General features: G+C 41.9%; 1 protein-coding gene across 11 annotated transcripts in view; it reads left to right on the top strand.

Annotated features, from left to right (window-relative positions):
- The window catches only part of ULK4 (unc-51 like kinase 4), a 521,313-nt gene that overhangs the window by 164,130 nt on the left and 329,479 nt on the right, over positions 1 to 27,704 (top strand). For all 11 annotated transcript variants that reach the window (XR_011562944.1, XM_070776132.1, XM_070776127.1 and 8 more), the window contains 4 exons: positions 1,530 to 1,581; positions 1,683 to 1,777; positions 11,575 to 11,626; positions 11,724 to 11,868. Coding sequence is in view for 10 of the 11 variants with exons in the window: in XM_070776132.1 (XP_070632233.1) it covers positions 1,530 to 1,581; positions 1,683 to 1,777; positions 11,575 to 11,626; positions 11,724 to 11,868 (344 nt within the window). In the remaining variant the exon portion in view is untranslated. The remainder of the gene's footprint in view (positions 1 to 1,529; positions 1,582 to 1,682; positions 1,778 to 11,574; positions 11,627 to 11,723; positions 11,869 to 27,704) is intronic.

Genomic DNA, 27,704 nt, shown 5'->3' with positions numbered 1-27,704 from the left:
CTGCGGAGGTTCCTTCTAGCCCCTCATCCTCTCAGCTCCTCGACCACCTCTCTTCCCACGGGTGTGTCTTGCCCTCCCTCAGCTGCCTCCACCCATAGCCTTATTTTCAGCATCATACTATCTGGCTATGACACCTAATTTTCAGCTCACTACCCCTGCTCCTCATCTCCAACAGTCCTTTAATTCCTCTGGGACTTAAATTGGCCTCACCACTTTGCACTCACCACCCTGCCCTCCCTGGGCCCAGTGACTTGACGATTCTCTTTCTTGAGCTTTGAGTCCCTGGTTCAACCCCTATCCCTACCTAGCGTATACCCGTGATCCCTTTCCTGTCCCTTCCTCCATCGTCCTCCTCTGGCAAACCCAAGTGCTGGTTCACTTTAATTCTCTACCTCCCTCACCCCTGCTTTGAGTGACTAAGTGTGGCTCGAGAAAAACATGAGGAAAGCAGCTGGTCTCACTTTAAATTCATGACTGCTCACTTCAAGCGAGTCCTCTCTGCAGACTGGGGCATCAGGTTCCTCTTCCTAATTTATATACCTTCACGCTCACCTGGATGATTGTTCATACTTTCCCTCCTCTCCCTGAATCTCCAGGGTCTCCTGCTCTGTCCTCACTCTCACCTGATTAATTCCTGTTACACTGAGAATGAAGAGAAAGAAATCGACCCAGAGAGATTTAAATTGGCAAATCAATGAAACATTCAGTAGGGATTTTTAAAAAATTAAACAGGGGAAGCATAAGGAAGAAAATAAAAGAACCCTATAGTTTCACCATCTAGAAAACCCTTGTTGCTGTTAAACAAAGGAAAAAAAATTAATACATGTGTATAGTTAGAAAATTCTAACAGTGCAGAAAGTGAATAGTGAACGTCTACCTCCTGATCCAGTGTTCTTCCTCACAGGGAGCCTCTGTGAGTGGTTCCTGTGATTTCTCCCTCAAAAAGTTTTGTCTCCATCTATGTTCATGTGTTATCTACATATTCTTTAAAAGTTATACAGAAAAATTGTAGTATAAACACTGTTTTGTCTCTTCTTAAGCTGTAGACATTTAAGTAGATTTATTGAAATCAAAAGATACTTTCTTTGAATTTTTTTACATCAAATTGTGAAATTATTTCAGTCAAATTGTTGTTAAAATGCCTCTTTTTCTTATTTATTACGTATATAATTTGGCTGAAATAAATTCACCTGATTTCAAAATAGGGACATGATTTCTGCTGAATAAATAGAGATTTGATGTTGAAAAAAATTTCTAATGACTTGTGTGTGTTAACTCAATCAGAGACTTTCTAAGAATGTTATCTTTCGCCTTCTGGATAAAGAGATTAGTGCCTACTTATCACATGAAATTTAGAAAGTGTATAAAAATGTAAAAAGAATATAAAAATCACTTGATTCCTACCACTGGAAGTAAATCATGATGAACACATAGGATCATATGTTCAGTTTTTTTTTTTCCCCTCTGCATAGTGTTTACATCAGTTATTTTAAAATCTCCATTTATTAACATTTTTATATTTTTTTCAGAGTCATATTAAATCAATAGACTCAGGAGAAACTAACATAGATGGAGCTGTAGGTGAGTAGACCATGGGACATTTTACATCTTTGCTTGAAGATTTTGATCCTATGATTTTGGACATGTAAATAAACATCTATAATAATTAACTGTATTTCTAGGACTGATGGCATCAGAAGAATTTATCAAGATCACACTCTCGGCTTTTGAAGCAGTGATACAGTATCCTATTTTATTGAAAGACTATTGCTCTACGGTCAGTTCTGGCTGCTTTTGAAAAAGATATTTTTTGGCTTACGTGGTAACTCTGTCTATAAAGAGATTAGTTTACATATACTTGGTCATACATGTTCCTCACATGAAATAACTGTTAAGAAAAGCTGCCCCCCAGACAGGATGAACCTGAGAAATCTCTCCCTACCTTGTTGACTTGTTTTGGGGTTTTTCTTTGCTTATTATTTTCTTTCCCTTCTGGTCCACACCTAACTCACAGTGTGCCCCTTGTTATTCCTGGCCTAGAGTTTCTCAGCCTTGGCACTGGGCTTCCATGGTGGCTCAGATGGGAGAGTCTGCCTGTAATGCAGGAGACCCAGGTTTGATCCCTGGATTGGGACGATCCCCTGGAGAAGTGAATGGCTACCCACTCCAGTATTCTTGCCTGGAGAACTCCATGGACAGAGGAGCCTGGTGGGCTACAGTCCATGGGGATCACAAACATGACCAAGCGACTAACAGTCTCACTTTCAACCCTGCCACTCTGGATGTTTGGAGATGGGCAGTTCCTTGTTGTGGAGGCTGTCCTGGGCATTGAGAGATGTTTAGCAGCATCACTGGCCTCTTCATAGTAGATTTGGAGGCTCCCCTCAGTTGCAGCAATCAAAAAGGTCTCTACATATTGCCAGATGCTTTCTGGGCATGGGTTTCCACTGTTGGTAGTAGTCCATCTGCCATTGACACATCTGCCGTATGTATCTGTTTGTAGGCTCTCTGTTCTGTTTCATGAATCTCTTTGTCTAGCCCTTTGCTTGTACCAGCTTATTTCTTCCTATCATAGTAAACCTGGAAACCTTGAGTGCTTCATGCTTTTTGACGTTTTTCCATTACTATTCTTTCCAAATACTTTATAGATCAGTGTGAGAAATTCACACAACCTCGTTGAAATATTTATGTGTTTTATATAGGAATTATAGATTAATTTTGCAATGAGGAGTTCATGATCTGAGCCACAGTTAGCTCCTGGTCTTGTTTTTGCTGACTGTATAGAGCTTCTCCATCTTCAGCTGCAAAGAATATAAACAGTCTGACTTCGGTATTGACCATCTGGTGATGTCCGTGTGTAGAGTCTTCTCTTGTGTTGTTGGAAGAGGGTGTTTGCTATGACCACTGTGTTATCTTGGCCAAACTCTGTTAGCCTTTGCCCTGCTTCATTCTGTACTCCAAGACCAAATTTGCCTATTACTCCAGGTATCTCTTGACTTCCTACTTTTGCATTCCAGTCACCTGTGATGAAAAGGACATCTTTTTTGGCTGTTAGTTCTAGAAGGTCTTGTAGGTTCGTAGAACCGTTCAGCTTCTTCAGCATTACTGGTCAGGGCATAGACTTGAATTATTGTGATATTGAATGGTTTGCCTTGGAAACGAATAGAGATCATTCTGTCATTTTTGAGGCTGCATCCAAGTACTGCATTTCGGACTCTTGTTGACTATGATGGCTACTCCATTTTTTCTAAGGTATTCCTGCCCACAGTAGTAGGTATAATGGTCATTTGAGTTAAATTCACCCATTCCAGTCCATTTTAGTTCACTGATTCCTAAAATGTCAATGTTTACTCTTGCCATCTCCTGTTTGACCACTTCCAATTGCCCTGATTCGTGGTCCTAACATTCCAGGTTCCTATGCAGTATTGTTCTTTATAGCATTGGACTTCCATCACCAGTCACATCCACAACTGTGTGTTGTTCGGTGGCTCAGACGGTAAAGCGTCTGCCTACAATCCGGGAGACCTGGGTTCAATCCCTGGGTCAGGAAGATCTCCTGGAGAAGGAAATGGCAACCCACTCCAGTATTCTTGCCTGGAAAATCCCATGGATGGAGGAGCCTGGTGGGCTACAGTCCATGGGGTCGCAAAGAGTCGGACATGACTGATTGACTTCACTTTCATTTTCTTTGTTCTTTCTGGAGTTATTTCTCCACTGATCTCCAGTAGCATATTGGGCACCTACCTACCTGGGGAGTTCATCTTTCAGTGTCCTATCCTTTTGCCTTTTCATACTGCTCATGGGGTTCTCAAGGCAAGAATACTGAAATGGTTTGCCAGTCCCTTCTCCAGTGGACCACATTTTGTCAAAACTCTCCACCATGACCTGTCTGTCTTGGGTAGCCCAACACGGCATGGCTCATAGTTTCATTGAGTTAGACAAGCTCTATACAGTCAGCAAAAACAAGACCGGGAGCTGACTGTGGCTCATATCCTGAACTCCTTATTGCAAAATTCAGGCTTAAATTGAAGAAAGAAAGGAAAAGCACTAGACCATTCAGGTATGATCTAAATGAAATCCCTTACAATTATACAGTGGAAGTGACACATAGATTCAAGGGATTAGATCTGATAGAGTGCCTGAAGAGCTATGGACAGAGGTTCGTGATATTGTACAGGAGGCATGGATCAAGACCATCTCCAAGAAAAAGAAATGCAAAAAGGCAAAGTGGTTGTCTGAGGAGGCCTTAGCTGAGAAAAGAAGAGATGCTGAAAGCAAAGGAGAAAAGGAAAAATATACCCATTTGAATGCAGAGTTCCAAAGAATAGCAAAGAGAGATAGGAAAACCCTCCTCAGTGATCAATGCAAAGAAATAGAGGAAAACAATAGAATGGGAAAGACTAGAGATCTCTTCAAGAAATTTAGAGATACCAAGGGAAGATTTCACGCAAAGATGGGCACAATAAATGACAGAAATGAGATGGACCTAACAGAAGCAGGAGATATTAAGAAGAGGTGGCAAGAATACACAGAAGAAATATACAGAAAAGATCTTCATGGCCCAGATAACCACAATGATGTGATCACCTAGAGCCAGACATCCTGGAATGAGAAGGCAAGTGGACCTTAGGAAGCATTACTATGAACAAAACTAGTGGAGGTGATGGAATTCCAGCTGAGCTATTTCAAATCCTAAAAGATGATGCTGTTAAAGTGCTATGCTCAATATGCTGCAAATTTGGAAAACTCAGCAGTGGCCACAGGACTGGAACAGGTCAGTTTTCATTCCAATCCCAAAGAAAGGCAATGCCAAAGAATGCTCAAACTGCCACAAAATTGCACTCATCTCACACGGCAGCAGAGTAATGCTTAAAATTTTCCAAGCCAAGCTTTCAACAGTATGTGAACCGTGAACTTCCAGATATTCAAGCTGGATTTAGAAAAGACAGAGGAGCCAGAAATCAAGTTGCCATTGGATCTGTTGGATCATAGAAAAAGCAAGAGAATTCCAGAAAAACATCTACTTCTGCTTTATTGACTACACCAAAGCCTTGGACTGTGTAGATCACAACAAACTGAAAAATTGTTCAAGAGATGGGAATACCAGATCATCTGACCTGCCTCCTGAGAAATCTGTTTGTGGGTCAAGAAGCAACAATTAGAACTGGACATGGAACAATAGACTGGTTCCAAATTGGGAAAGGAGTATGTCAGGGCTGTATATTGTCACTCAACTTGTTTAACTTATATGCATAGTACATCATTAGAAATGCCGTGCTGGATGAAGCACAAGCTGGAATCAAGATTGCCAGGAGAAATATCAATAACCTCCGATATGCAGATGACACCACCCTTGTGGCAGAAAGTGAAGAAGAACTAAAGAGCCTCTTGATGAAAATAGGAGAGTGAAAAAGCTGGCTTGAAACTCAACATTCAAAAAATGAAGATCATGGTATCTTGTCCCATCACTTCATGGCAAATAGTGGACAAACAATGGAAAGAGTGAGAGACTTTAGTTTTTTGGGCTCCAAAATCACTGCAGATGGTGACTGCAGCCATGAAATTAAAAGACAATTGTTCCTTGGAAGAAAAGCTATGACCAATGTATACAGCATATTAAAAAGCAGAGACATTACTTGGCCAACAAAGGTCCATCTAGTCAGAGCTATGGTTTTTCCAGTAGTCACGTATGGATGTGAGAGTTGGACCATAAAGAAAGCTGAGCACTGAAGAATTGATGCTTTTGAACTCTGGTGGTGGTGAAGACTCTCGAGAGTCCCTTGGACTACAAAGAGATCTAACCAGTCATTCCTAAAGGAAATCAATCCTGAATATTCATTGTAAGGACTGATGCTGAAGCTGAAACTCCAGAACTTTGGCTACCTGATGTGAAGAACTGACTCATTGGAAGAGACCCTGATGCTGGAAAAGGTTGAAGGTGGGAGGAGAAGGGGATGACGGAGGATGAGATGGTTGGATGGCATCACTGACTTGATGGACATGAGTTTGAGTAAGCTCCAGGAGTCGGTGATGGACAGGGAAGCCTGGTGTGCTACTGTCCATGGGGGTGCAAAGAATAGGACATGACTGAGCTACTGAACTGAACTGATAGATTAATTTGCACAGAGTTGACTGCTTTGAAGCTTCTCATCAATGACTATATTTTTATCTTCATTTATTTTTTTCCCTAACATATAGATCGGTGTCTGACCCATGTCATTTTCCTTTTTTCTAAGAAACTTGACATTTCTTACAAGGCAAGTCTACTGGCAAAACAATTCTTCAGTTATTGTTTGTGTGAGAAATTCTTTAGTTTTCCTTTTATTCCCGAGGGATAATTTCACTCAGAAGTCTAGGTTGGTGGTGTTTTTTCCTTCTCAACACTACAAATATTTCATTCCAGCATGATATATCAGGTAAAATGACCTGAGATCAATGAGCTAGCTAGCTATTATTATGAAGTTTTATGTTTCTTTGGCTAGGAACTGGGCTATGTTTACGTTTGCTGTAAACAGGTTTCAGAGGCTAAAATTACCTGTAATGTCCTTGTCTCGTTTATCCTGTCATCTTCGGGTTTCCCTAGCAGCGCCTCTGGAATAAAGCCTGTGCAGCTCTCTCGGTTGTAACCCCAGTTATTACACAGGAGCCCTGTTGGTGTGGTGAGGTGTGGTGGAGCGGGTAGAGATCCACAGCTGCTAGGTTTAGGGCACGCTCCTTTTCTGGGCCTGTGCGCCTGGGCTGTGACCCTCACACATACTTCTCAGCACCCCCACCCCCTGCCCCAGTTGGTGAGATGGGAAGGCTTACAGGGTGTTGGAATTGGATATTTTCCCCCCTAGCTCAGGTTTTGGTAAAACCCGAGTAGGTTCAGCTTTTGGTAGAATAGTGTCTCTTGAATCCAGCCTATGTTAAGGAGAAAAGAATGCTCTAAACATATTTCAGAATGGTTAGTTTTTCCTTTCCTCTGCCAGAAACGTGAGACTTTTCTCTGATCTTCAGTCTGAGAATCTGGTGGGGCTCTGGGAGGTAAAACTTTTGGGAGGTGGGTAGCTGCACTAAGGCTGGGCCTCCAGGAGGTTTTATCATCTCAGACTCTAACTCTAGTCAAGTGCTGTTTAAGTTTTTGTGCCAGTTGCTGGCTCCACTGGCAGTTTCTGCTCCTGTTAAGCTGTGATTTTCTGTCTTGGCCTTTGTCTTCAGTTCTAGTGGACAGTTGGTTTTCTTTGTGACCTTAATTCTCTGATTTATCTGAGATGAGTTGATTTTCAGTTTGTTTAGCTGTTTTCTTCTTGTGAGCATGATTATGATAGCTTTCCAGCTTTTTTTTAACCAGTTATCAATGGTTATTATATTTATAAATATTTTATATATATGTGTGTATTTATATTTTGTAAAAGTCATGATATCATAGACCCTTAGAATTTTATCACTGTTGTAAACGGTGTCTTTTTAAAATTATGTTGTTTGATTGGTTGTTGTAGAAACATTGGGAAGAGTATTGATTTTTGGATATTCATCTTCTGATAGTCTTGCTTTTTGGACCATGCTTAATTGTCAAACTTATAGAGTTGGACATGTAGATAATTTTATTTTAGTCCCACTCCTCTCTTAATATGCTCTCTTAAACCTTCAAGATGGGTGTTGAGCATGTTGATAAGGGTTGATGGTGAGATGTATTTCTCTTGTTTGCATAGTTTTTGCTTTTGACATAACTGAGAGTTTAGAGTTTTCAAAATTCCTTTGTGAAATTTGAGGTCTATTAAGTGACGTGACATCACTCAATGAATGAGGGTGAAAAAAAAAAAAAACAACCTAGTCCTTGTATGGGTCTTGTACAACTGTCTAGATATATTGTCATGTGTAAATTTATTTTGTGAAGTTGCGCTAGAACAGGGTGATACTGATGGGCCACTCCCCATGTGTGGAGATCCTCACCTGTGCAGGGCATTCTTTCATTGGTTTGGACAACAGGAGGGTGATGTTGGGCTGTGGCCACTTCTGCCTTTTGTCTGTGGTGAGAACGAATACGTATCTTAGGATCAGGAATCAATGCAGGTATAAACAGTAGAGTTTTATTTATTGTCACCGAAATAGTTCACCAGCTGAGACAGTTGTTTTGAGAATTAGACAGTGGGAGTGATTTGTCCTTTCTTCATCACCCGTTTTCATCCTGGGGGTAAATTGTTACTGTGGAGTCGATTTCAATCCATATTTGATGGTGCTGTGTCTGATATAACAAGAAAATCATAGAGGTGGTATGTGTAATGGATTTAGATCTTTTGAATCTGCATCTCAAAACCACCAAGATCACTTGTCATAGCTCTTTGATGTATTTGTGAAAACATAAGGATTATGTATCTCCTTTTTCCCCAACATTTTGATGATTGTTTAAACTTGATTAATGATCACCAGCTTAAATGTATATTAATTTGACAGTTCAATGTCAATGCATGCCAGGCATATTTTGTATTACATACTAACGTTCCTTTCATCAACTCTGAAGGTTTTGATAAACTACTGCCTTGATGATCACAGTGTTATTTTGCCTGAAGACTTTTCCAGGTTGAAATGAGTTTGGTTGTTTATTAAATGTCATGCAGAGTTTAGATGCTGGGTAAATTTAGCTGTTGATGTTTTTCACCCCTCTGACTAGTGATTTGTCAGTGAAAAACGGTGTGGGTAGTGGTTGATATTGTAACAGGGGCGGGGCAGGTGTGACTGACACTTAGCATGTGAGCACGTGACCCTGGGGGGTGGGTGAGGACTGTGGCTAGAGCCCCACTTTGCCTATGGTCAGCGGGGCAGTGGTCCTCGTGGCAGAAAGTGCAGTGAGAGGTGGGTTGTGGCCTTCTTTCCCAGGACCTCCAGTCCCTTAGCCTAGTGGGTGAGGTGGGGGCCCGGGGACAGGCAGGGGACTGTGCCCTGCAGGCTCCACAGCTCTTTCCAGGCCCCCCACTGGCCAGGCCCAGGCTTTGAGGAGATGCAGGCTGCCGGGGTCCAGCCCCAGTGGATCCAGGGAATTCGAAGGGGAGACGGCTTCGGCGATCAGGATACGACAGAATTAAAGATATAAAGAGTGATCAAATAAGGATAGCTCAGTGAGAAAATTCAGAGGAGAAAAGAGGCTGAATCCACTATGGAGAACAGTGTGGAGACTGCTTAAAAAACTGGAAATAGAACTGCCTTATGATCCAGCAATCCCACTGCTGGGCATACACACTGAGGAAACCAGAAGGGAAAGAGACACCTGTACCCCAGTGTTCAGCGCAGCACTGTTTATAATAGCCAGGACATGGAAGCAACCTAGATGCCCATTGGCAGATGAATGGATAAGAAAGCTGTGGTACATATACACAATGGAGTATTACTCAGCCATTAAAAAGAATACATTTGAATCAGTTCTAATGAGATGGATGAAACTGGAACCTATTATACAGAGTGAAGTAAGCCAGAAAGAAAAACACCAATACAGTATACTAACGCATATATATGGAATTTAGAAAGATGGTAACAATAACCCTGTGTATGAGACAGCAAAAGAGACACTGATGTATAGATCAGTCTTATGGACTCTGTGGGAGAGGGAGAGGGTGGGAAGATTTGGGAGAATGGCATTGAAACATGTATAATATCATGTATGAAATGAGTCGCCAGTCCAGGTTCGATGCACGATACCGGATGCTTGGGGCTGGTGCACTGGGATGACCCAGAGGGAGGGTATGGGGAGGGAGGAGGGTTCAGGATGGAGAACACAGGTATACCTGTGGCAGATTCATTTCGATATTTGGCAAAACTAATACAATATTGTAAAGTTTAAAAATAAAATTTAAAAAAAAAAAAGGAAATTTGCATCACCTACATAGGCCGCAGGCATCCTCCCATTCTCCCGAAGGAGAGGAGACACTAAGGCCTCCCCGGTCAGATCTTAGAAGCCCCAGCATAGTAGGCTTGATGAGCCTCCACGCTCCAGATGGGAATTCAGCCAGAAGGTAAGAGAAAGAACGACATGGGGAGACCAAGTTTCAGTGAACAAGGCCCGCACTTTATTTTCCAAAGTAGTTTTTATACCTTAAGTCGTGCATAGAGTATAATGGGGGAAGGGGTAGAGTCAGCAGTAAGCCAGACTTTCTTCCTGCAAATTTATCATATGCAAAATTTAGGTGATTTACATCATCTTCTGGCCAAGAGGCCTGTTAACATTTTATGACCCTTTCTTCAGAAAACTTATTTTTCTCTAAAGGTGATTATTCTAAAGTCAGGCACCACCCTCTGAAAGCATTAGATAAAGTTGCATTCCTATAGGGCAAAGGTGTGGTGGGCTATAACAAGAAAAGAATTAACTCAAGGGTCCAAGGTTACAAACACTAAAGCTACTACTTACATTCCTATACACCAATTATATTAATCAATACACTCCCAGGGACACAGTAGGTAAGGGATATGGAAACTTAGCAGCAATCATTGGCCCAACAAGTGAAAAACCCTTCACCAATACAATTTCTAATCAATCTTTTAACTGCTCAAAGGAATCTGTATTTAGACAGTTTAGAACATCTCATGCTTCTCATGGTTGGGAGGCTCTGAACAATCACATGTGGCCGGAAGAACCTTCAGAGGAGTTTGTAGGTTGAAACACTCTTGTCACTCCCAGGATCTTTATTAACTGGAGCGTAAGTTAACTCTTTTTCAGAGAGAGGTGGTGGGGGACAGCCCCCCGTAAAGTCAGAGGTGTAGCTGAGAGCACAAAGCAGTAAAGTAGGCAGACTCTGGTTTTGGGGGTAGATGCTCGAGAATTTCCAGGGGGACTCCTGAGGCTTGATCCCGCCTTTGCGTGTGTCGAGCCTCCTTCCTCATGACCTTTGCCACGGGCGGAGCTCCTCACGCCGGCTCCCGGCAGCAGGCCTCTCCCCCACCCCCACCTTCATGACCTAAAGGTGGCGGCGGTCATCCTGGATGTTGGTCCACAAAACTGCCCCTGTTAGGGCAGCCCGAGGGCCACGGCGTGCTGGGCGCCTGGCTCCCTCAGTGATGACAGCTGGGCGGAGTCGAGACCTGGCCCTGAGGATGCTGCCAGCTGAGATCCGCCTCCTCAGCTGGGCAGGGCACTGGTGGGAGGACTAGGCTGGGGGCTGTGCCAGCCTTCAGGGCAGGGGGACTGACCTGAATGGGGCCCCTTCCTCTTAGCTGGGCCTGGGCCTTGGAGGGTGAAAGGTGAGCCTGGTGACCTTGTCCCGTCTTATCAGAACAGAGAATAACATTTGTTTGGTGAAGGTTTATGGGAACATTGTGACCAGCTACAAGAACACAGGATCTGACACCTAGAAGTCTGCAACAACTAACCACGCCCCTCCCTCACCTTTCCGATGAAAGGCTTGAGCTGAAAGCTTTCAGGGAGTTTGGGGTTTTTTGGGCATGAACCACTCATCCCCTTGCAGGGCCCCGCACTAAACCATTCTCTGCTCCAAACTCCGACCTTTGAGTGTTGTTTGACCCTGCTGTGCATTGGGCACACAGATGGTATTCGTTTTTTGTTTGTTGGGATTTGAACGGAGTCTTTTACGTCTTGTCTTTTAGGTGGTTGATTATATCCTGCCCCCCTTGGTGTCATTGGTTCAAAGCCAGAATGGTAAGTGTGACCTCGTCAACAAGCACCAGCAGGTACACGTTCTGTTTTCCTTCCGACTCCACGTGGTCACGTTCTTGGCATCTCTCTGTCTTTCCAGTGGAGTGGAGACTCTTTAGCTTGCGGCTACTCTCAGAAACCACATCTCTGCTTGTGAACCAGGAGCCTGACGACGGCAAGGAGGTGGTGAATGTCGACTCTGACAACAATCTTCTGGCTCTAATTAGAGATGTCTTACTTCCCCAGTAAGTCCCATATGCTGCACTCAGGCAGGGAAGGGTGGGGTGCCCAGGATGCCGCCATCAAATCAGGTCCAGTAGTGGGCTTGGGGTCTCAGGGAGGGTCCTTGTATTTTCGTGTGTGTGCTCACGCACTCACTGTAGGAGGTCTAGAAAGAGAGGCAGTAACTACTACACTGCTTGGGACCGAGGAGAATCTCAGTCCATCTTCAGAAACATCTATTCAGAGCTTTATCTGTTTTTCATAAGGCACATGACTGAACTTTTGCAGATTCAAAGGTGTTTGTGGCCAGAAGGATAAGGTTTTTTATTCAAGGTCAGCATGATGAGACTTCTGAACTTGAAACTGGGACTTTTCCTGGACCTACTCAGAAATAATAGAGAAGGAAGGACATCTTCCTTCACCCCTCCCCAAACTCTTAGAGTGGAAATTAATTAAAAATAATATATTTGGGGGAGCTGAGGTGGGGAATAGTACCAGAACAGTTAATGAGTACTAATTAACAGAAGGGGTGTATTTTTTTCTTTTACTCCATTGCTTATGTAGCAGACACACAATGGGATGACTGCTGAGAGTACCCAGTGCAAATATGTTAAGCTCTAAAATGGCATGTTATAATTCAAGCAACTCTGTAAATTTTATTAAACAAAAGAAATTGAAATTAAATAAGTGCATGCCATATATCACTATTAAATAATTTTTTTTTCCCAAAATTAAACAAATGTTGGAAGGTGTGTCAGGCATTGATATGCATGCCTGGTCCTGCTTCCTCAGGGCCTAGGCTGCAGTCTCAGTCAGGCCAGCAAGTTTCCAAGGATGGCCACTGCACCAACTGCTCCCTGACATTTGTTAAACCTCTCAAGATCTTTCTCATTAAAAAAAAATTTTTTCCCACAATATAGAAATGAGATATAATTATATTCTGAAGAGCCCAACCACTGCTTGTTGACTCAGGAAGATATATTTTACAAAATGTGTAGCCAGTGTGTGGCAACCCTACTCCCAGCTGAGAGAGCCTGTCTTGACTCATGGGAGCTTGACCCCTGATGGCTTGATGTATAAGGCCAGCCCCTTGGTTCTTTTTGCTCCCCATGCTTCTGCAGTTAGGTTCAGGGAGAGCCTTGGTAACATACAGTAAGAATACTTTTGATACCCCCATGTAAGAAAATGATAATCTATATGAAAAAAAAATTAAACCTTGTCATTTGTGCTTTTTCAGTGATAAACTATCAATGAATATATTTTTGGTTGCATTTGTTATGTATGCATATGTGCATATATGGTTTGTACTTAATGTGGATGAATATAAGATTCACATCTTTTTTTAAAAAAATGATGGATTGCTTGCCATGCACTGTGTGGCACATGGGATCTTAGTTCACTGCTGCTGCTGCTGCTAAGTCACTTCAGTCGTGTCCAACTCTGTGCCACCCCATAGATGGCAGCCACCAGGCTCCCCTGTCCCTGAGATTCTCCAGGCAAGAACACTGGTTCCCTGAGCAGGGATCAAATCCATGACCCCCTGTGTTGGAAGGGTGGAGTCTTAACCACTGGACTGCCAGGGAAGTCCAAAGATTCAGATTTGTCTCATGGAACCGATCAATATTTTCACTGCCGTCCTACATTTCCTAACTACTTACATATAATCATATGTATCTTTCTGACAACAAAATGCTTAAGTGTAGTTTTGTGCAAAATACGTGTTTTTAAAAAAATGTTATGTATTTATTCGTTTTTGGTTGCTTTGGGTCTTTGTGGCTGTGCATGGGCTCTCTGTAGTTGCCGCTTGCAGGCTGTAGGGCACGTGGGGTTGGTATTGTGGCACATAGGCTTTGTTGCCCCGAGGCAGGTGGGATATTCCCAGATTAGGGATTGAACCTGTGTCTACTGCAGGGGCAAGCAGATCCTTAACCACTAGACCACCATGGCAGTCCCAAGGGTTTCAAAAGATATACTTTGGATATCTGTTGCCTGACAACTTGTACTGAAATTGTACTGAAGCATTTTCCAGGACCTGAGATGTCCCCCAAGTATTTCCCCCAGTAAAACTTCTTGGCTTAATGTTAGTTTGTTAACACCTATGCACGTTTATCTAATTTCGTTTCTAAAGTCTGCCCACTTTTGGAACAGTTTTTAGTGTAGAAAGTATTGATTCTATAACTCAGTGCTCCTATTTTATTCATCTGAGCTGTAATGAATAATATGTATTTCCTTTCATGTGCATCTGTACCTTTTCCGGAGGTGAGGAATTAAAGAGGAAAACACACATGTAAATCACATGGCAATTCAAGAACAAATGTAACGTAGATGAGCTCAGGTCTTTGTTCAGCAATTTGAAACATACTTTGGATAATAGTATGGGATTTACTGGGATGTAATGTAGAAGGTTTTCAAAGCCTGTGGACTGATTCTGATGTGAAGTGTAGGTCTGGCTCTGCATTTCATTCTCTAAGCCTCAGTTTCCTCATCTATAAAAGGAGGATGCTGCTGCTGCTGCTGCTAAGTCGCTTCAGTCGTGTCCGACTCTGTGTGACCCCATAGACAGCAGCCCACCAGGCTCCCCCGTCCCTGGGTTTCTCCAGGCAAGAACACTGGAGTGGGTTGCCATTTCCTTCTCCAATGCATGAAAGTGAAAAGTGAAAGTGAAGTCGCTGAGTCTTGTCCGAATCTTAGTGACCCCATGGACTGTGGCCTACCAGGCTCCTCCGTCTATGGGATTTTCCAGGCAAGAGTACTGGAGTGGGGTGCCATTGCCTTCTCCATAAAAGGAGGATAATAGTATCTAATTCAGAAGATTCAAAAATGGGGATTACATGGGATGCTTCTCTTAGAGCACCTAGTGCAGTATGTGGGACATAATACGCTCTAGACAAACATGGAGCTCCACTACTCTTTTTATTAGGAACATTATTATACTCTCTCATATTAAACTCTAAAATGAAGATTGTGCTGGTACAGTGGTGTTAGTCACTCAGTTGTGTCTGACTCTTTGTGACCCCATGGACTGTAGCTCACCAGGCTCCTCTGTCCAGGGAATTCTCCAGGCAAGAATACTGGAGTGGGTTGCCATTTCCCTCTCCAGTGGTACAATAATAGTACATATTTCATAGGAGTGGCCATTAAATAGTAATAATTGTGCCCATTCGTCATATATAGTAAGGGCTCAATAAGTAATCTGTACAAATTTTAAAAAATGAAATATAAGTGATGCATTCATTTAACTTATATAATGGAAAACTAGAAACCTAGACAAGGAATTTGGTTTCTGAAGATAGCTCTTGGTAATTATAAGTTTAGAAATGCTCATAATGGTATGTACATATAATGGCTTAAGAATAATGAAGTTTCTAGAATTTACAGGAGCTATATAGCACCTGCTTCAGTGTGCAAATAGACATATTAATGTTGATCCTTTTAATTTTGTTAAAGTTTTAATTATCTTTGAATGTAAACACTACTTTAGATACAGCCACTGTGACAATCTTTTCAGTCTTTTCACCTGAAAGTGTTGTATTAGTTAGGACAGTTTTATTTGCAAACAGTAATACTTAACTCAGACTAACTTGCTAAGTAATTATTTTCTTACATAACTAAGAAGTCAGACTTGTGCTGGTGTCAAATACAGCTGAATTTGGGGGTTTGAATTATGTCCACAATACTGTGTGGACATGTCCTCCTCACCGTCTCTACTCTGCCTGCATCTGTGCGGCTTTGTTCTCAGGGAGGCTCTTTCTGCTCAGTTAAGTGGCCCCTGGGTGATGATCCTAGGGGAAGAGTGGATGTCTCTTCTAAGAGCTGTTGTAAAATTTTCAGGGAGCACAGTAATTTAATCTTGTTAAGTACCATGTAATACCTGTGTTCCAGGTGGTTCTCAGAACTGTGATGTGATTTGAATGAAAACTCAGTTGTAAGAATAAATGCCATATTAAAATAAATATTAGTTATGATTCTCAGAGAAATGGAAGGAATAAGATGTATGTGAGTATGTGTGTGTGTGTATGTGTGTATATATATATAGATAGAGAGAGAGAGAGAGCGCGCGAGAGAGTGCGAGAGCAGAAGAGAGATTTGTTATAAGGAATTGGCTCACGTGATTATGGAGGTCAAGAAGTCCTAAGATTGGCAGTCTGTAAACGAGGACCCAGGTGAACCAATGGTATAGTTCCAGTTTGAGTGTGAAGGCCTGAGAACCAGGAGAGCTGAGAGTGTGCCAGTCTGAGAGCTGACAGGCTGGAGACTCAGGAAGAGTCAGTGTCTCCATTTCAGTTCAGAAGCAGTAGAAGATGCCATGTCCCAGCTCAGGGAAGCGGGGCAGGGGGAGTTCCTTCTGATTCAGTCTTTTTGTTCTCTTTTGGCCCTCAATTGATGAGACGAGGCCCACCCACGTTAGGGAGGGTAATCTGTGTTAGTCTATTGAGTGAATCTCACCTGGAAATACTCTCACTGATGCGCTGAGAATAATGGTGAGACATCAGTAATGAACCCTTCATGGCCTGTGGCCCCGTCAAGTTGGCACATAAAGTTAGCCATCGACGCAGCTATCATAGATACCATGGGTAAACGACTTACTATATGAGCTGTAAATATCAAAATACCGTCAGCTCTAGTTACTGTCCATGCTATGCTTTCTAAAGGGATGAACTTTGGTTTCACGTGTTTGTTTAGTGCCTTTCGTATATGGAAGATTATATAATACGACTTATACAGAGTTGGTATTTGAGTCAGACTTTGAAACCTGAGAATGATTAGATAGAAGAGGAATGGATACCCTAGGCTGGAATGGGGTAAGCACAGGCCTGGAAGAGGCAGAGCAGTGGGCAGTAAGCAGACCAGGGATTGAACTGAGTCTCCTGTGTCTCCTGCATTGGCAGGTAGGTTGTTTACCACTGTGCTGGGAAGCCCCTCACTTAAGTATACATTAAATAAATATGGAAGCCACCTTTCTTAAACTGTGGGTCTGTACATGTTTATAAACGTGCTTTAGAACATGTGTTCTTCCTGAAATATTCTGTGTGCTTTTGATTTTTACCCATTTAACTTTTTTAAGCTTAGGATTTCTCGACATTATATGCCACACGACAGTACTTCCTACGGCTTACCTGTTAACATGGCCCAGAACACTGGATTCCTTTGATCACAGTCTAAATAGTATTCTGTTATGGACATTTCCATGTCAGGAGCAAGAAAGGGATGTTTCCATCACAACTTTAATTTTGTATAGAAGTATTAACTAACAATACAAGAAAATTAAACTCTAAACATTCTATTAGCTTTTCTATTGATACATAACACGTTAATGGCTTCCCTCGTAGCTCAGTCGGTAAAGAATGTGCCTGCAATGCAGGAGACCTGGGTTCAATTCCTGGGTTGGGAAGACCCCAACCACTAGAATTCAGGACTTCCCTGCTGGCTCAGACAAGTAAAGAATCTGCCTGCCAATGCAGGAAACTCAGGTTCGATCCCAGGGTTGGGAAGATCCCCTGGAGAAGGAAATGGCAACCTAAAAATGGCAACCAGTGTTCTTGCCTGGGAAATTTCATGGACAGAGGAACCTGGCGGGCTATAGTCCATGGGATCACAAAGAGTCGGACACAGCTGAGTAACTCACTTGCACAATACGATACTGGGCTTAGTCCTTGTCTGAAGACTCCAGGAAAATTCTGCTTCTGGGCTCATTCAGGCTACTGGCAGAATTGTTTCTCGTGGTTTGTATTAGTTTTTCAGGGCTGCTGTAACAAATTACCATACAGAGACCGGCTTAAAACAACAGAACTGTTTTCTTTCATGATTTAGGAGGCCAGAGGTCTGCCATCAAAGTGTCAGCAGGGTTCTTTCTTTGAGGGAGACTCTGAGGGAGAATTGAGCTATAGGCTTCGTGGGTTTATGGCAGTATCCCTCCAGTTCTGTCTGCATTCATGTGGCCTCCTCGCCTCCCAGCTTCGCAGTTTCCTCTGCCTCTCTTGTAAGGACATCAGTCATTATATTTAGGGCCTACCCTCCATTCAGGCCCATCTTACCTGGAAATACTCAACTATATCTGCAAAGACCCAAATAAGGTCACATTCCCAGGGCTAGGGGTCAGGACTTGAACATGTCTTCTGGGGGCCATTATCTATACAGCTGTACACAGTTGCAGGACCAAAGCACCTATTTCTGTGCCACCTCCTGGTATTTTAGTTGTCCAGAACTCCTTTCACATGGCCCCTCCATCTTCGAATCAGCAGCAGTTTGTCAAATCCCCTTCATGCTTGCCATTTCCCTGACTTCCTCCTTGGCCACCAGCTGGAGAAAACTCTACTTATTGAGCTTGGTAATGTCAGTCATTGGCAGTCTGGATCTTGTGATTAGAATATATTTGTATTCAGATCTCCGTCCTGCCATTGACTTGGTGTGTGTACCCTTACTTCCTCCTCCCTCCCCACCTCTTCTCTCCATTTTTGCCCTTTCTTCAAGACAGTTGGAATGCCAACTGTTATCTGTATGATTAATGAGAAAAAGTTTTTTTTTTTTCTGAGAAGAAAGATAAACCACATGTACTCAGAAAATTGGCATGATTTTTTTCAGCAGAGACAAGATTTAATTTTGAAGGTTGCTGCAGAAGAAAAAGAGGCAATATTTAATGGAGCTTAAGCCCAGACTGACCTCATTAATTAAAATCATTACTGCTCAGAAGTTTTATATCAAAGTTATTATCAGTGAAATCTTAACACTGAAAAGTAGTCTTCTGACTGAAAATTTTTTTCTGTCGCTTGTTACATAAGGGGAAGGCATTGCTCTTTCAGTATTTAGCTGTAAATGGGACTACATCATCCGTTCAGGGAACACATCATTACTCTTCTTAGGGAAGAGGAAATTCTAATATTCATACAAACATAAATAATGTAATTTGAACTCCCTTGTGTGATCATTCATAGGAGGTTTAAAACCCTTCCTTCGCTTCTCTCTCTCCTTTCTTTCTTTATTCATTCAATAAATGATGTCAAGTGACTTCTGTGTCAGCCACTCAGGATATTATGGTGAGAAAGACTGAATCCCTGCCTCTTGGTGCTCTTACAGTCTAGTGGGTGAGACTAAACAAATGAACACGTAAGGTGATTTCAGTTCATTGTGAGCGCTGTGAAGAAAAACCAGAATGGTGTAAGTAGATAGAGAATGACACCTGCCATATCCACAAGGGGTGGTGTGGCCATCAAGCTGTCCGCTGCTGCAGCCTCCCCAGACTGTGTACCCTGGGGGGATTCAGGATGGAGGAAAGAATAGGTCCTTGATAGCTAAGGTGTGTATCAAAGGAATGATTTCAGCAATCCCAGACTCTTGCATCTTCCCATACAGAGAAAAGTGCTAGATTGATTAACTTGAGATGTCTGATTTTTCTTTAATTAACAGTAATCCTTTGTTCCAACTATCTACCTAGTTTTTGTTATAAAAGTGCCTATATATCCTGGCTCCTCTCTTTCCTCTTTGTGCAGTCCCTCAGAGCTATCTGAGAGGTTGCCTCTCAGGTTTAAGCCCCCAGCAAGTCTGCCAAATAAAAGGTGTCTCAAGTTTTAGTTTATGCTTTTTTCACCTCAGTTGACGTGGGGAATGGAGGGAGAGCTTATTTTATTTAGGTAGCATATCAAGGAAGGCTTTATGCCCGGTAGAAAGCCATGGGGGAAGCTGTGCTATGAAATTTGCCTTTGGTAGATTGGAACCACTTTGCCAACATGTTTTTGTTCTATTTTCATATTTTCTTTTGGCTTTGAGTGTTTTGTGTTGAAAAGAGATCATGCTGATGTAAACGTGTTTACAGTGTTTTTAGGACAGTAGAGCATTCAGCATTTCTCTCCTGGGTAAAGTGAGTACTGTCTCTTTTTTTCCTTTCCTTCTGTTTTCTAATTCTCTTGTGACCTGTACAATCATCAGGACTATAATAACTTCATAAATTATTAAGACTTTGTTTTTCAGAATTTCAGAAAGGACTGTATCCTTGACAACTTAGAATTGTATTTCCTTTTAGAAATATGAATTTATAAATGGGTTTTGTTGTGGCAACACACTGTAGAGCTTGTCTCTGAAATAACATCCAGCAAAGTCTTGAGTTTTACTACCAAATTTCTATGTTAGTGGCTCAAAAGACATCCAGATGGTTCTCTGTATTGCATCTTTATCTTCCTTAACTATGTATTCTGTGTTAAAATAGGCATGAACTTGACCAACTTTGATGGGAATGAGACTATGTAGGAGTATTTCATTTTCAGCCTTTCCTTAGATAAACTTTTTTTTTTTTGCAGAGAATATTTAAATATTTTTGTACCAAATGAAAGTTCTACTTTTTTCCTTCTACTTAAATCCTTTTATGTTTCTAAGTGTTTACCTAAGTCAGTGCATTTAGGTACAGTGATTTTTTTTTCCCCCCCTCCCTTGGGGGAACCACCTATGAGAATATAAATTGGGATAATTTGAGAAGTAAGGATAAATACTCTTTCATTCCTCTGAATCAGAATAATTCTAGTGCTCCAGTTTTTTTGCATAGTATTTTGTAAACCTTGAGAATTACTTTATTGAAGTCATTTGTGTGTGTTTTTTTTTTTTTTGGAGCCTTTTGGGCCTTTATAATTAAAATTTGTTGTTGATTTTATCCAAGAAGCCAGACATTAGGGCTTACTATCTGAAATTATATTTAATACTTATTTTGAAGTCTTACCTTTCTCTCAATTAAAAAATGTAATATATATATAATATATATGTGTGTGTGTGTGTGTATATATATATATATATTCCCAGCATTTGTTTATTTCTCCATCCACTTATGTGTCCAGGTTACTGCTGATATACTTGAGTATCTATGCATTCATACAAGACAAGAGAGTATTGCATAGAACTCAGGTCACGTGAAAACACAAGACTGGAAAGTCTTAGGATATAAACTTCAGTTCATAAAAGTTTTTGACTCAGTTCATAAAATTTTGGAGTTGACTCAGGATACCACCTAGTACAAAGTTTGGAAGAGCCTGTACAGAAAATGCCAAGAAGAGTTGGTTATCTACCCCTTTCTCATAGCAATCCAGAGTAAGTTCTCAGCCTTCTCTCAGGGTAGATTTCACCTCCATGTTTTGATGTTTGACAGTCCTCTCTTTATCTAATCCTACACATCTCTTTCCTTTAAGCTGTTTAAGCCTGAAATTCATGCTGCATTGTTACAAATGCATTTTAACATACTGCCTTCCTCATAGCTTTCCCTTGCTCAGAGACCTTGCAACATTCAGAATGCAGAAAAGAATATTAACAGTTCTTACCCAGCCATTCAAGATTCTCAGTGTTTTGCCTCTTGCTTCCAATTTTATGTTAACATCTGCCTCCTCTACTAATGGATTCTTCATTCCTAATGTGATTTACTTAGTACTTTCTGAAATTTCCTCCTTGCAGCCTGTCTCTTCCTCCAGACATGAGACTATGAATATCTAAGGAGAAGGAAATGGCAACCCACTCCAGTATTCTTCCCTGGAGAATCCCACAGACAGAGGAGCCTGGCAGGCTACAGTCCATGGGGTCACAAGAGTCGGACACAGCTTAGTACACTGTCTCTGTGTCTCATACTGTTGCTAAGTCGCTTCAGTCATGTCCGACTCTGTGCAGCCCCATAGACGGCCTCCCACCAGGCTCCCCTGTCCCTGGGATTCTCCAGGCAAGAACACTGGAGTGGGTTGCCATTTCCTTGTGAAAAGTGAAAGTGAAGTCGCTCAGTCATGTGGACTCTTAGCGACCTCATGGACTGCAGCCTACCAGGTTCCTCCATCCATAGGATTTTCCAGGCAAGAGTTCTGGAGTGGGGTGCCATTGCCTTCTCCAGTGTCTCATATTTATTTAACACTAATTTATTGAATGTCTACACCCACGTTTATAAATGTTTTAAAATCATTGAACAGTTTCTGGTTAGTAAGTATCTAGGAGTTCCCCAGTTAGTTCAGTTCAGTCGTTCAGTCGTGTCCGACTCTTTGCGACCCCATGAATCGCAGCAAACTAGGCCTCCCTGTCCATCACCAACTCCTGGAGTTCACTCAGACTCACGTCCATCGAGTCAGTGATGCCATCCAGCCATCTCATCCTCTGTCGTCCCCTTCTCCTCCTGCCCCCAATCCCTCCCAGCATCAGAGTCTTTTCCAATGAGTCAACTCTTCGCATGAGGTGGCCAAAATACTGGAGTTTCAGCTTCAGCATCATTCCTTCAAAGAAATCCCAGGGCTGATCTCCTTTAGAACGGACTGGTTGATCCTTGCAGTCCAAGGGACTCTCAAGAGTCTTCCCCAACACCACAGTTCAAAAGCATCAATTCTTCAATGCTCAGCCTTCTTCACAGTCCAACTCTCACATCCATACACGACCACTGGAAAAACCATAGCCTTGACTAGACGAACCTTTGTTGGCAAAGTAATGTCTCTGCTTTTGAATCTGCTATCTAGGTTGGTCATAACTTTCCTTCCAAGGAGTAAGCGTCTTTTAATTTCATGGCTACAGTCACCATCTGTAGTGATTTTGGAGCCCAGAAAAATAAAGTCTGACACTGCTTCCACTGTTTCCCCATCTGTTTCCCATGAAGTAATGGGACCTGATGCCATGATCTTCGTTTTCTGAATGTTGAGCTTTAAGCCAACTTTTTCAATCTCCACTTTCCTTTCATCAAGAGGCTTTTTAGTTGCTCTCTACTTTCTGCCATAAGGGTGGTGTCATCTGCATATCTGAGGTTATTGATATTTCTCCCAGCAGTCTTGATTCCAGCTTGTGTTTCTTCCAGTCCAGCGTTTCTCATGATGTACTCTGCATATAAGTTAAATAAACAGGGTGACAATATATAGCCTTGACCTACCCCTTTTTCTATTTGGAACCAGTCTGTTGTTCCATGTCCAGTTCTAACTGTTGCTTCCTGACCTGCATACAAATTTCTCAAGAGGCAGGTCAGGTGGTCTGGTATTCCCATCTCTTTCAGAATTTTCCACAGTTTATTGTGATCCACACAGTCAAAGGCTTTGGCATAGTCAATAAAGAAGAAATAAATGTTTTTCTGGAACTCCCTTGCTTTTTCCATGATCCAGTGGATGTTGGCAATTTGATCCCTGGTTCCTCTGCCTTTTCTAAAACCAACTTGAACATCAGGAAGTTCACCGTTCACATATTGCTGAAGCCTGGCTTGGAGAATTTTGAGTATTACTTTACTAGCATATGAGATGAGTGCAATTGTGCAGTAGTTTGAGCATTCTTTGGCATTGCCTTTCTTTGGGATCGGAATGAAAACTGACCTTTTCCAGTCCTGTGGCCACTGCTGAGTTTTCCAAATTTGCTGGCATATTGAGTGCAGCACTTTAACAGCAGCATCTTTCAGGATTTGAAATAGCTCAACTGGAATTCCATCACCTCCACTAGCTTTGTTCATAGTGATGCTTTCTAAGGCCCACTTTACTTCACATTCTAGGATGTCTGGCTCTAGGTGAGTGAGCACACCATCGTGATTATCTGGGTCATGAAGATCTTTTTTGTACAGTTCTTCTGTGTATTCTTGCCATCTCTTCTTAATATCTTCTGCTTCTGTTAGGTCCATACCATTTTCTGTCCTTTATTGAGCCCATCTTTGCATGAAATGTTCCCTTGGTATCTCTAATTTTCTTGAAGAGATCTCTAGTCTTTCCCATTCTGTTGTTTTCCTCTGTTTCTTTACATTGATCACTGAAGAAGGCTTTCTTATCTCTTCTTGCTATTCTTTGGAATTCTGCATTCAGATGCTTATATCTTTCCTTTTCTCCTTTGCTTTTCGCTTCTCTTTTTTTCTCAGCTATTTGTAAGGCCTCCCCAGACAGCCATTTTGGTTTTTTGCATTTCTTTTCCATGGGGATGGTCTTGATCCCTGTCTCCTGTACAGTGTCACGAACCTCCGTCCATAGTTCATCAGGCACTCTATATATCAGATCTAGGCCCTTAAATCTATTTCTCACTTCTACTATATAATCATAAGGGATTTGATTTAGGTCATACCTGAATGATCTAGTGGTTTTCCCTACTTTCTTCAATTTAAGTCTGAATTTGGTAATAAGGAGTTCATGATCTAAGCCACAGTCAGCTCCTGGTCTTGTTTTTGCTGACTATATAGAGCTTCTCCATTTTTGGCTGCAAAGAATATAATCAATCTGATTTCGGTGTTGACCATCTGGTGATGTCCATGTATAGAGTCTTCTCTTGTATTGTTGGAAGAGGGTGTTTGTTATGACCAGTGCATTTTCTTGGCAAAACTCTCTTAGTCTTTGCCCTGCTTCATTCTGTACTCCAAGGCCAAATTTGCCTATTACTCCAGGTGTTTCTTGACTTCCTCCTTTTGCATTCCAGTCCCCTATAATGAAAAGGACATCTTTTTGGGGTGTTAGTTCTAAAAGGTCTTGTAGGTCTTCATAGAACCATTCAACTTCAGCTTCTTCAGCACTACTGGTTGGGGCATAGACTTGGATTACTGTGATATTGAATGGTTTGCCTTGGAAACGAACAGAGATCATTCTGTCGTTTTTGAGATTGCATCCAAGTACTGCATTTTGGACTCTTTTGTTGACCATGATGGCCACTCCATTTCTTCTAAGGGATTCCTGCCCGCAATAGTAGACGTAATGGTCATCTGAGTTAAATTCACCCATTCCAGTCCATTTCAGTTCGCTGATTCCTAGAATGTCGACATTCACTCTTGCCATGTCTTGTTTGACCACTTCCAATTTGCCTTGATTCATGGACCTGACATTCCAGGTTCCTATGCAATATTGCTCTTTACAGCATCGGACCTTGCTTCTGTCACCAGTCACATCCACAGCTGGGTATTGTTTTTGCTTTGGCTCCATCCCTTCATTCTTTCTGGAGTTATTTCTCCACTGATCTCCAGTAGCATATTGGGCACCTACTGACCTGGGGAGTTCCTCTTTCAGTATCCTATCATTTTGCCTTTTCATACTGTTCATGGGGTTCTCAAGGCAAGAATACTGAAGTGGTTTGCCATTCCCTTCTCCAGCGGACCACATTCTGTCAAATCTCTCCACCATGACCCACCCGTCTTGGGTTGCCCCACGGGCATGGCTTAGTTTCATTGAGTTAGACAAGGCTGTGGTCCTAGTGTGATTAGGTTGACTAGTTTTCTGTGATTATGGTTTCGGTGTGTCTGCCCTCTGATGCCCCCTTGCAACACCTACCATCTTACTTGGGTTTCTCTTACCTTGGGCGTGGGGTATCTCTTCACGGCTGCTCCAGCAAAGCTTAGCCGCTACTCCTTACCTTGGACGAGGGGTATCTCCTCACCGCCGCCCTTCCTGGCCTTCAAAGTGGGATAGCAGTGTTTCACTATTATATTTACCTGCTAGGCCATTTTCAGGGCTATATCTTTGGGGGCATGCTGATTTCTTTTTGTTGAATCTCCAGAGGTGGAAGCACTGTGTTAAAAATTACATACATTCATCATGTTTGGGCAGTTTTTTCCAAAGATAGCAAACGGTGTATATGACCAGTTCCCCTTTATGAAATTGCCTATTTTTCTGTACTCTTACTAGCTTCAGCTTGCATTCCTTCTGATACTCATGATGTTGACCATCCCCCCATGTTTGCTGGCCATTTATATTCTTCTTAGGTGGATTTTTTCCTCCCCTCCACCACTGTGGGATTGTTATTGGTTTGCAAATAGCTCTTCATATATTAAGAATATATAAAATATACAAAAATTCTGTAAATAAATTTTCCCTAATTTGTTTATGGTGATTTTGTCATTGGGAAATACTTACTACTTTAAAACTTGAAAGCTGTGAGATTTTGGGGTTCATTTCTCATTTGTTGTCATGCTGTGGAGGCCTTCTCACTCATGAATATGTGAATGTTAACTCATTTTAGTACTTCAACAAAGTTAAAAAAATTTTTACTTGAATTTTTAATTTATTGATGATATATTTTCATAAGATATGGCCTGACTGTTCTGTCTTCCTTTCTGTGATGCCTCTTTCTTGTCCAGTGTTGCATCACCTTTCTTTCCTTTTAATTTGTGTCTATTCTTGATTCCACCCTACTAGAACTTAAGAGTACTAGTGGCTTTGTAAAGTGCTTCAGCTTTTCGTTTAGCAGGCTCTTCCTTATTGTAACCCTTAAAGTCCCTTGGATTTTCTGGAATCACTCTTTTCTCCCAAATTCTCCACTGACACATGAAATGTGAGTTCAGGGTTTAATTCCAGCATAGTGGACTTCGTTATGACATTGTGCCTCCCCTTTGCCTCAATCAAATAGGCCCTTCTTTCCATTTGGCCAGTTCTTTGGTCACACTCCCAGAACAACTTCTTACAATAATCCATAGTTATTTAGCTAGTCTGTTTAAATGTTCTGCCAGACTGTCTCATTGGACACTGGTTTCTGCAGACACTTCACAAGGTAGGGAAGCGTCTGTCCCTTAAATCCCCAAATGTGATTTTAAAAGCTTTCTCTCCTCTCAGAGAATTTAGTATGAATGGCTTTCCTCCCTTGATTTCTAACTGTTTCGGACCTAGCAAAGACTCCTTATCTGGAGAGGATCCTAGAAGTAAAAGAGTGGGCCTGGTCTTGGGTTCCTATATGGACAGCATGCTTTTATGCTGATAACAATCTCAGTCTCTGGCTCATGGCACTCAGAGTGCTCCTTCCAGCCCCCGGCCATCCAGATGGGCCACTCCTCAGTGGTCACTCTCCTTTATAGCCATTTCAGGAGTCTGGATTATCATTGTTTCTTTTGTTTGTTTGTTTTTGTTTTTTTCCGACAAGTGCCATTCAAAAGAGTGCAAAATCCATTTACTATCAGCTCGGTGGCTTTATCTCTCTTGAGAAGACAAGCTTAATATATCTCAGCATTTTGGGGGCTAATTTTTGCTGGCTATTACAGACCTATCTTTGATTAAACTAAAATATATTCAGCATATCAATATTTCTATTCTGAACAGATCCCTTATTTATTTTGCCCTTCTTTTACAAGGGGAGAAAAACAGCAACGTTCTTGGGGAAAATTGTCACGCATAGGCTGGTGCAAGCTTCGTCCTTCTCTTCTGTTTCAAGGTTAGATAACCTCAGACAGCCTCAACACATTTGTATTGTATTTCAGACACTGAAAGTTTCATCGGTGTTTTGTTTTTAAATGTAGGCTCTACATGTTCAGTCCATTTAAAAATATTTCATATTTTTCAGTCCTCTTGAGATTGTTTTCTCTATTATATTTCTAACTATTTGTCTATTTATCCTCCTGTACGTTCTGTACAAGCACATGAGTTACATCACATGGGAAGCTTTTTAAAATTCATAAGTTTGTAGTCCTTTCCTCAGTGATTCCAATAAGTCTGGGAGTGGGGATGGGGAGGCTGTCCAGAGTAGGTGAGTGACTCATAAGAAGTTTGTTACCCCCTCGTCAGTTGAAAGTCTCTGGCCGACGATTTCCAAATACTAGTAACCAGTGGAAGAGCTCATTGTTCTCTTACCTCTGACTCTACTGCCGCTCCCTAAACTCAGCAGTGCCTCTATTTCCCTGTTAAGAATATGTGCTATGAAGGCTTTGCTTAGCAGGTGGGGCATGGTTCAGATCCTGCACACGATGAAGAAACTGGCACTTGACTGCCTTGTGGAAGAGTAGTTCTGAGGCTTTGGAATATTTTTGCCAGATAAGAGAGTCTCTGTATCCCTGGGGCCTTGAGCCATGCCACATATTTCTGGATAACAGTGTGAATTACAGTGGGGCATTTTGACTCTGACTCCCAAAGGGGCTGGAGACAGAGGTCAGTCACTAAGGTACTCTATGCCTAAGGAACTGACCCCTAATAAAACCCTGCATCCTGTTCTT

This window comes from Bos indicus, chromosome 22, assembly GCF_029378745.1.
Source record: "Bos indicus isolate NIAB-ARS_2022 breed Sahiwal x Tharparkar chromosome 22, NIAB-ARS_B.indTharparkar_mat_pri_1.0, whole genome shotgun sequence".
NCBI lineage: Eukaryota > Metazoa > Chordata > Mammalia > Artiodactyla > Bovidae > Bos > Bos indicus.
The sequence above is the reverse complement of the archived record's forward strand: the minus strand, read 5'-3'. Positions and strand labels throughout refer to the sequence as shown.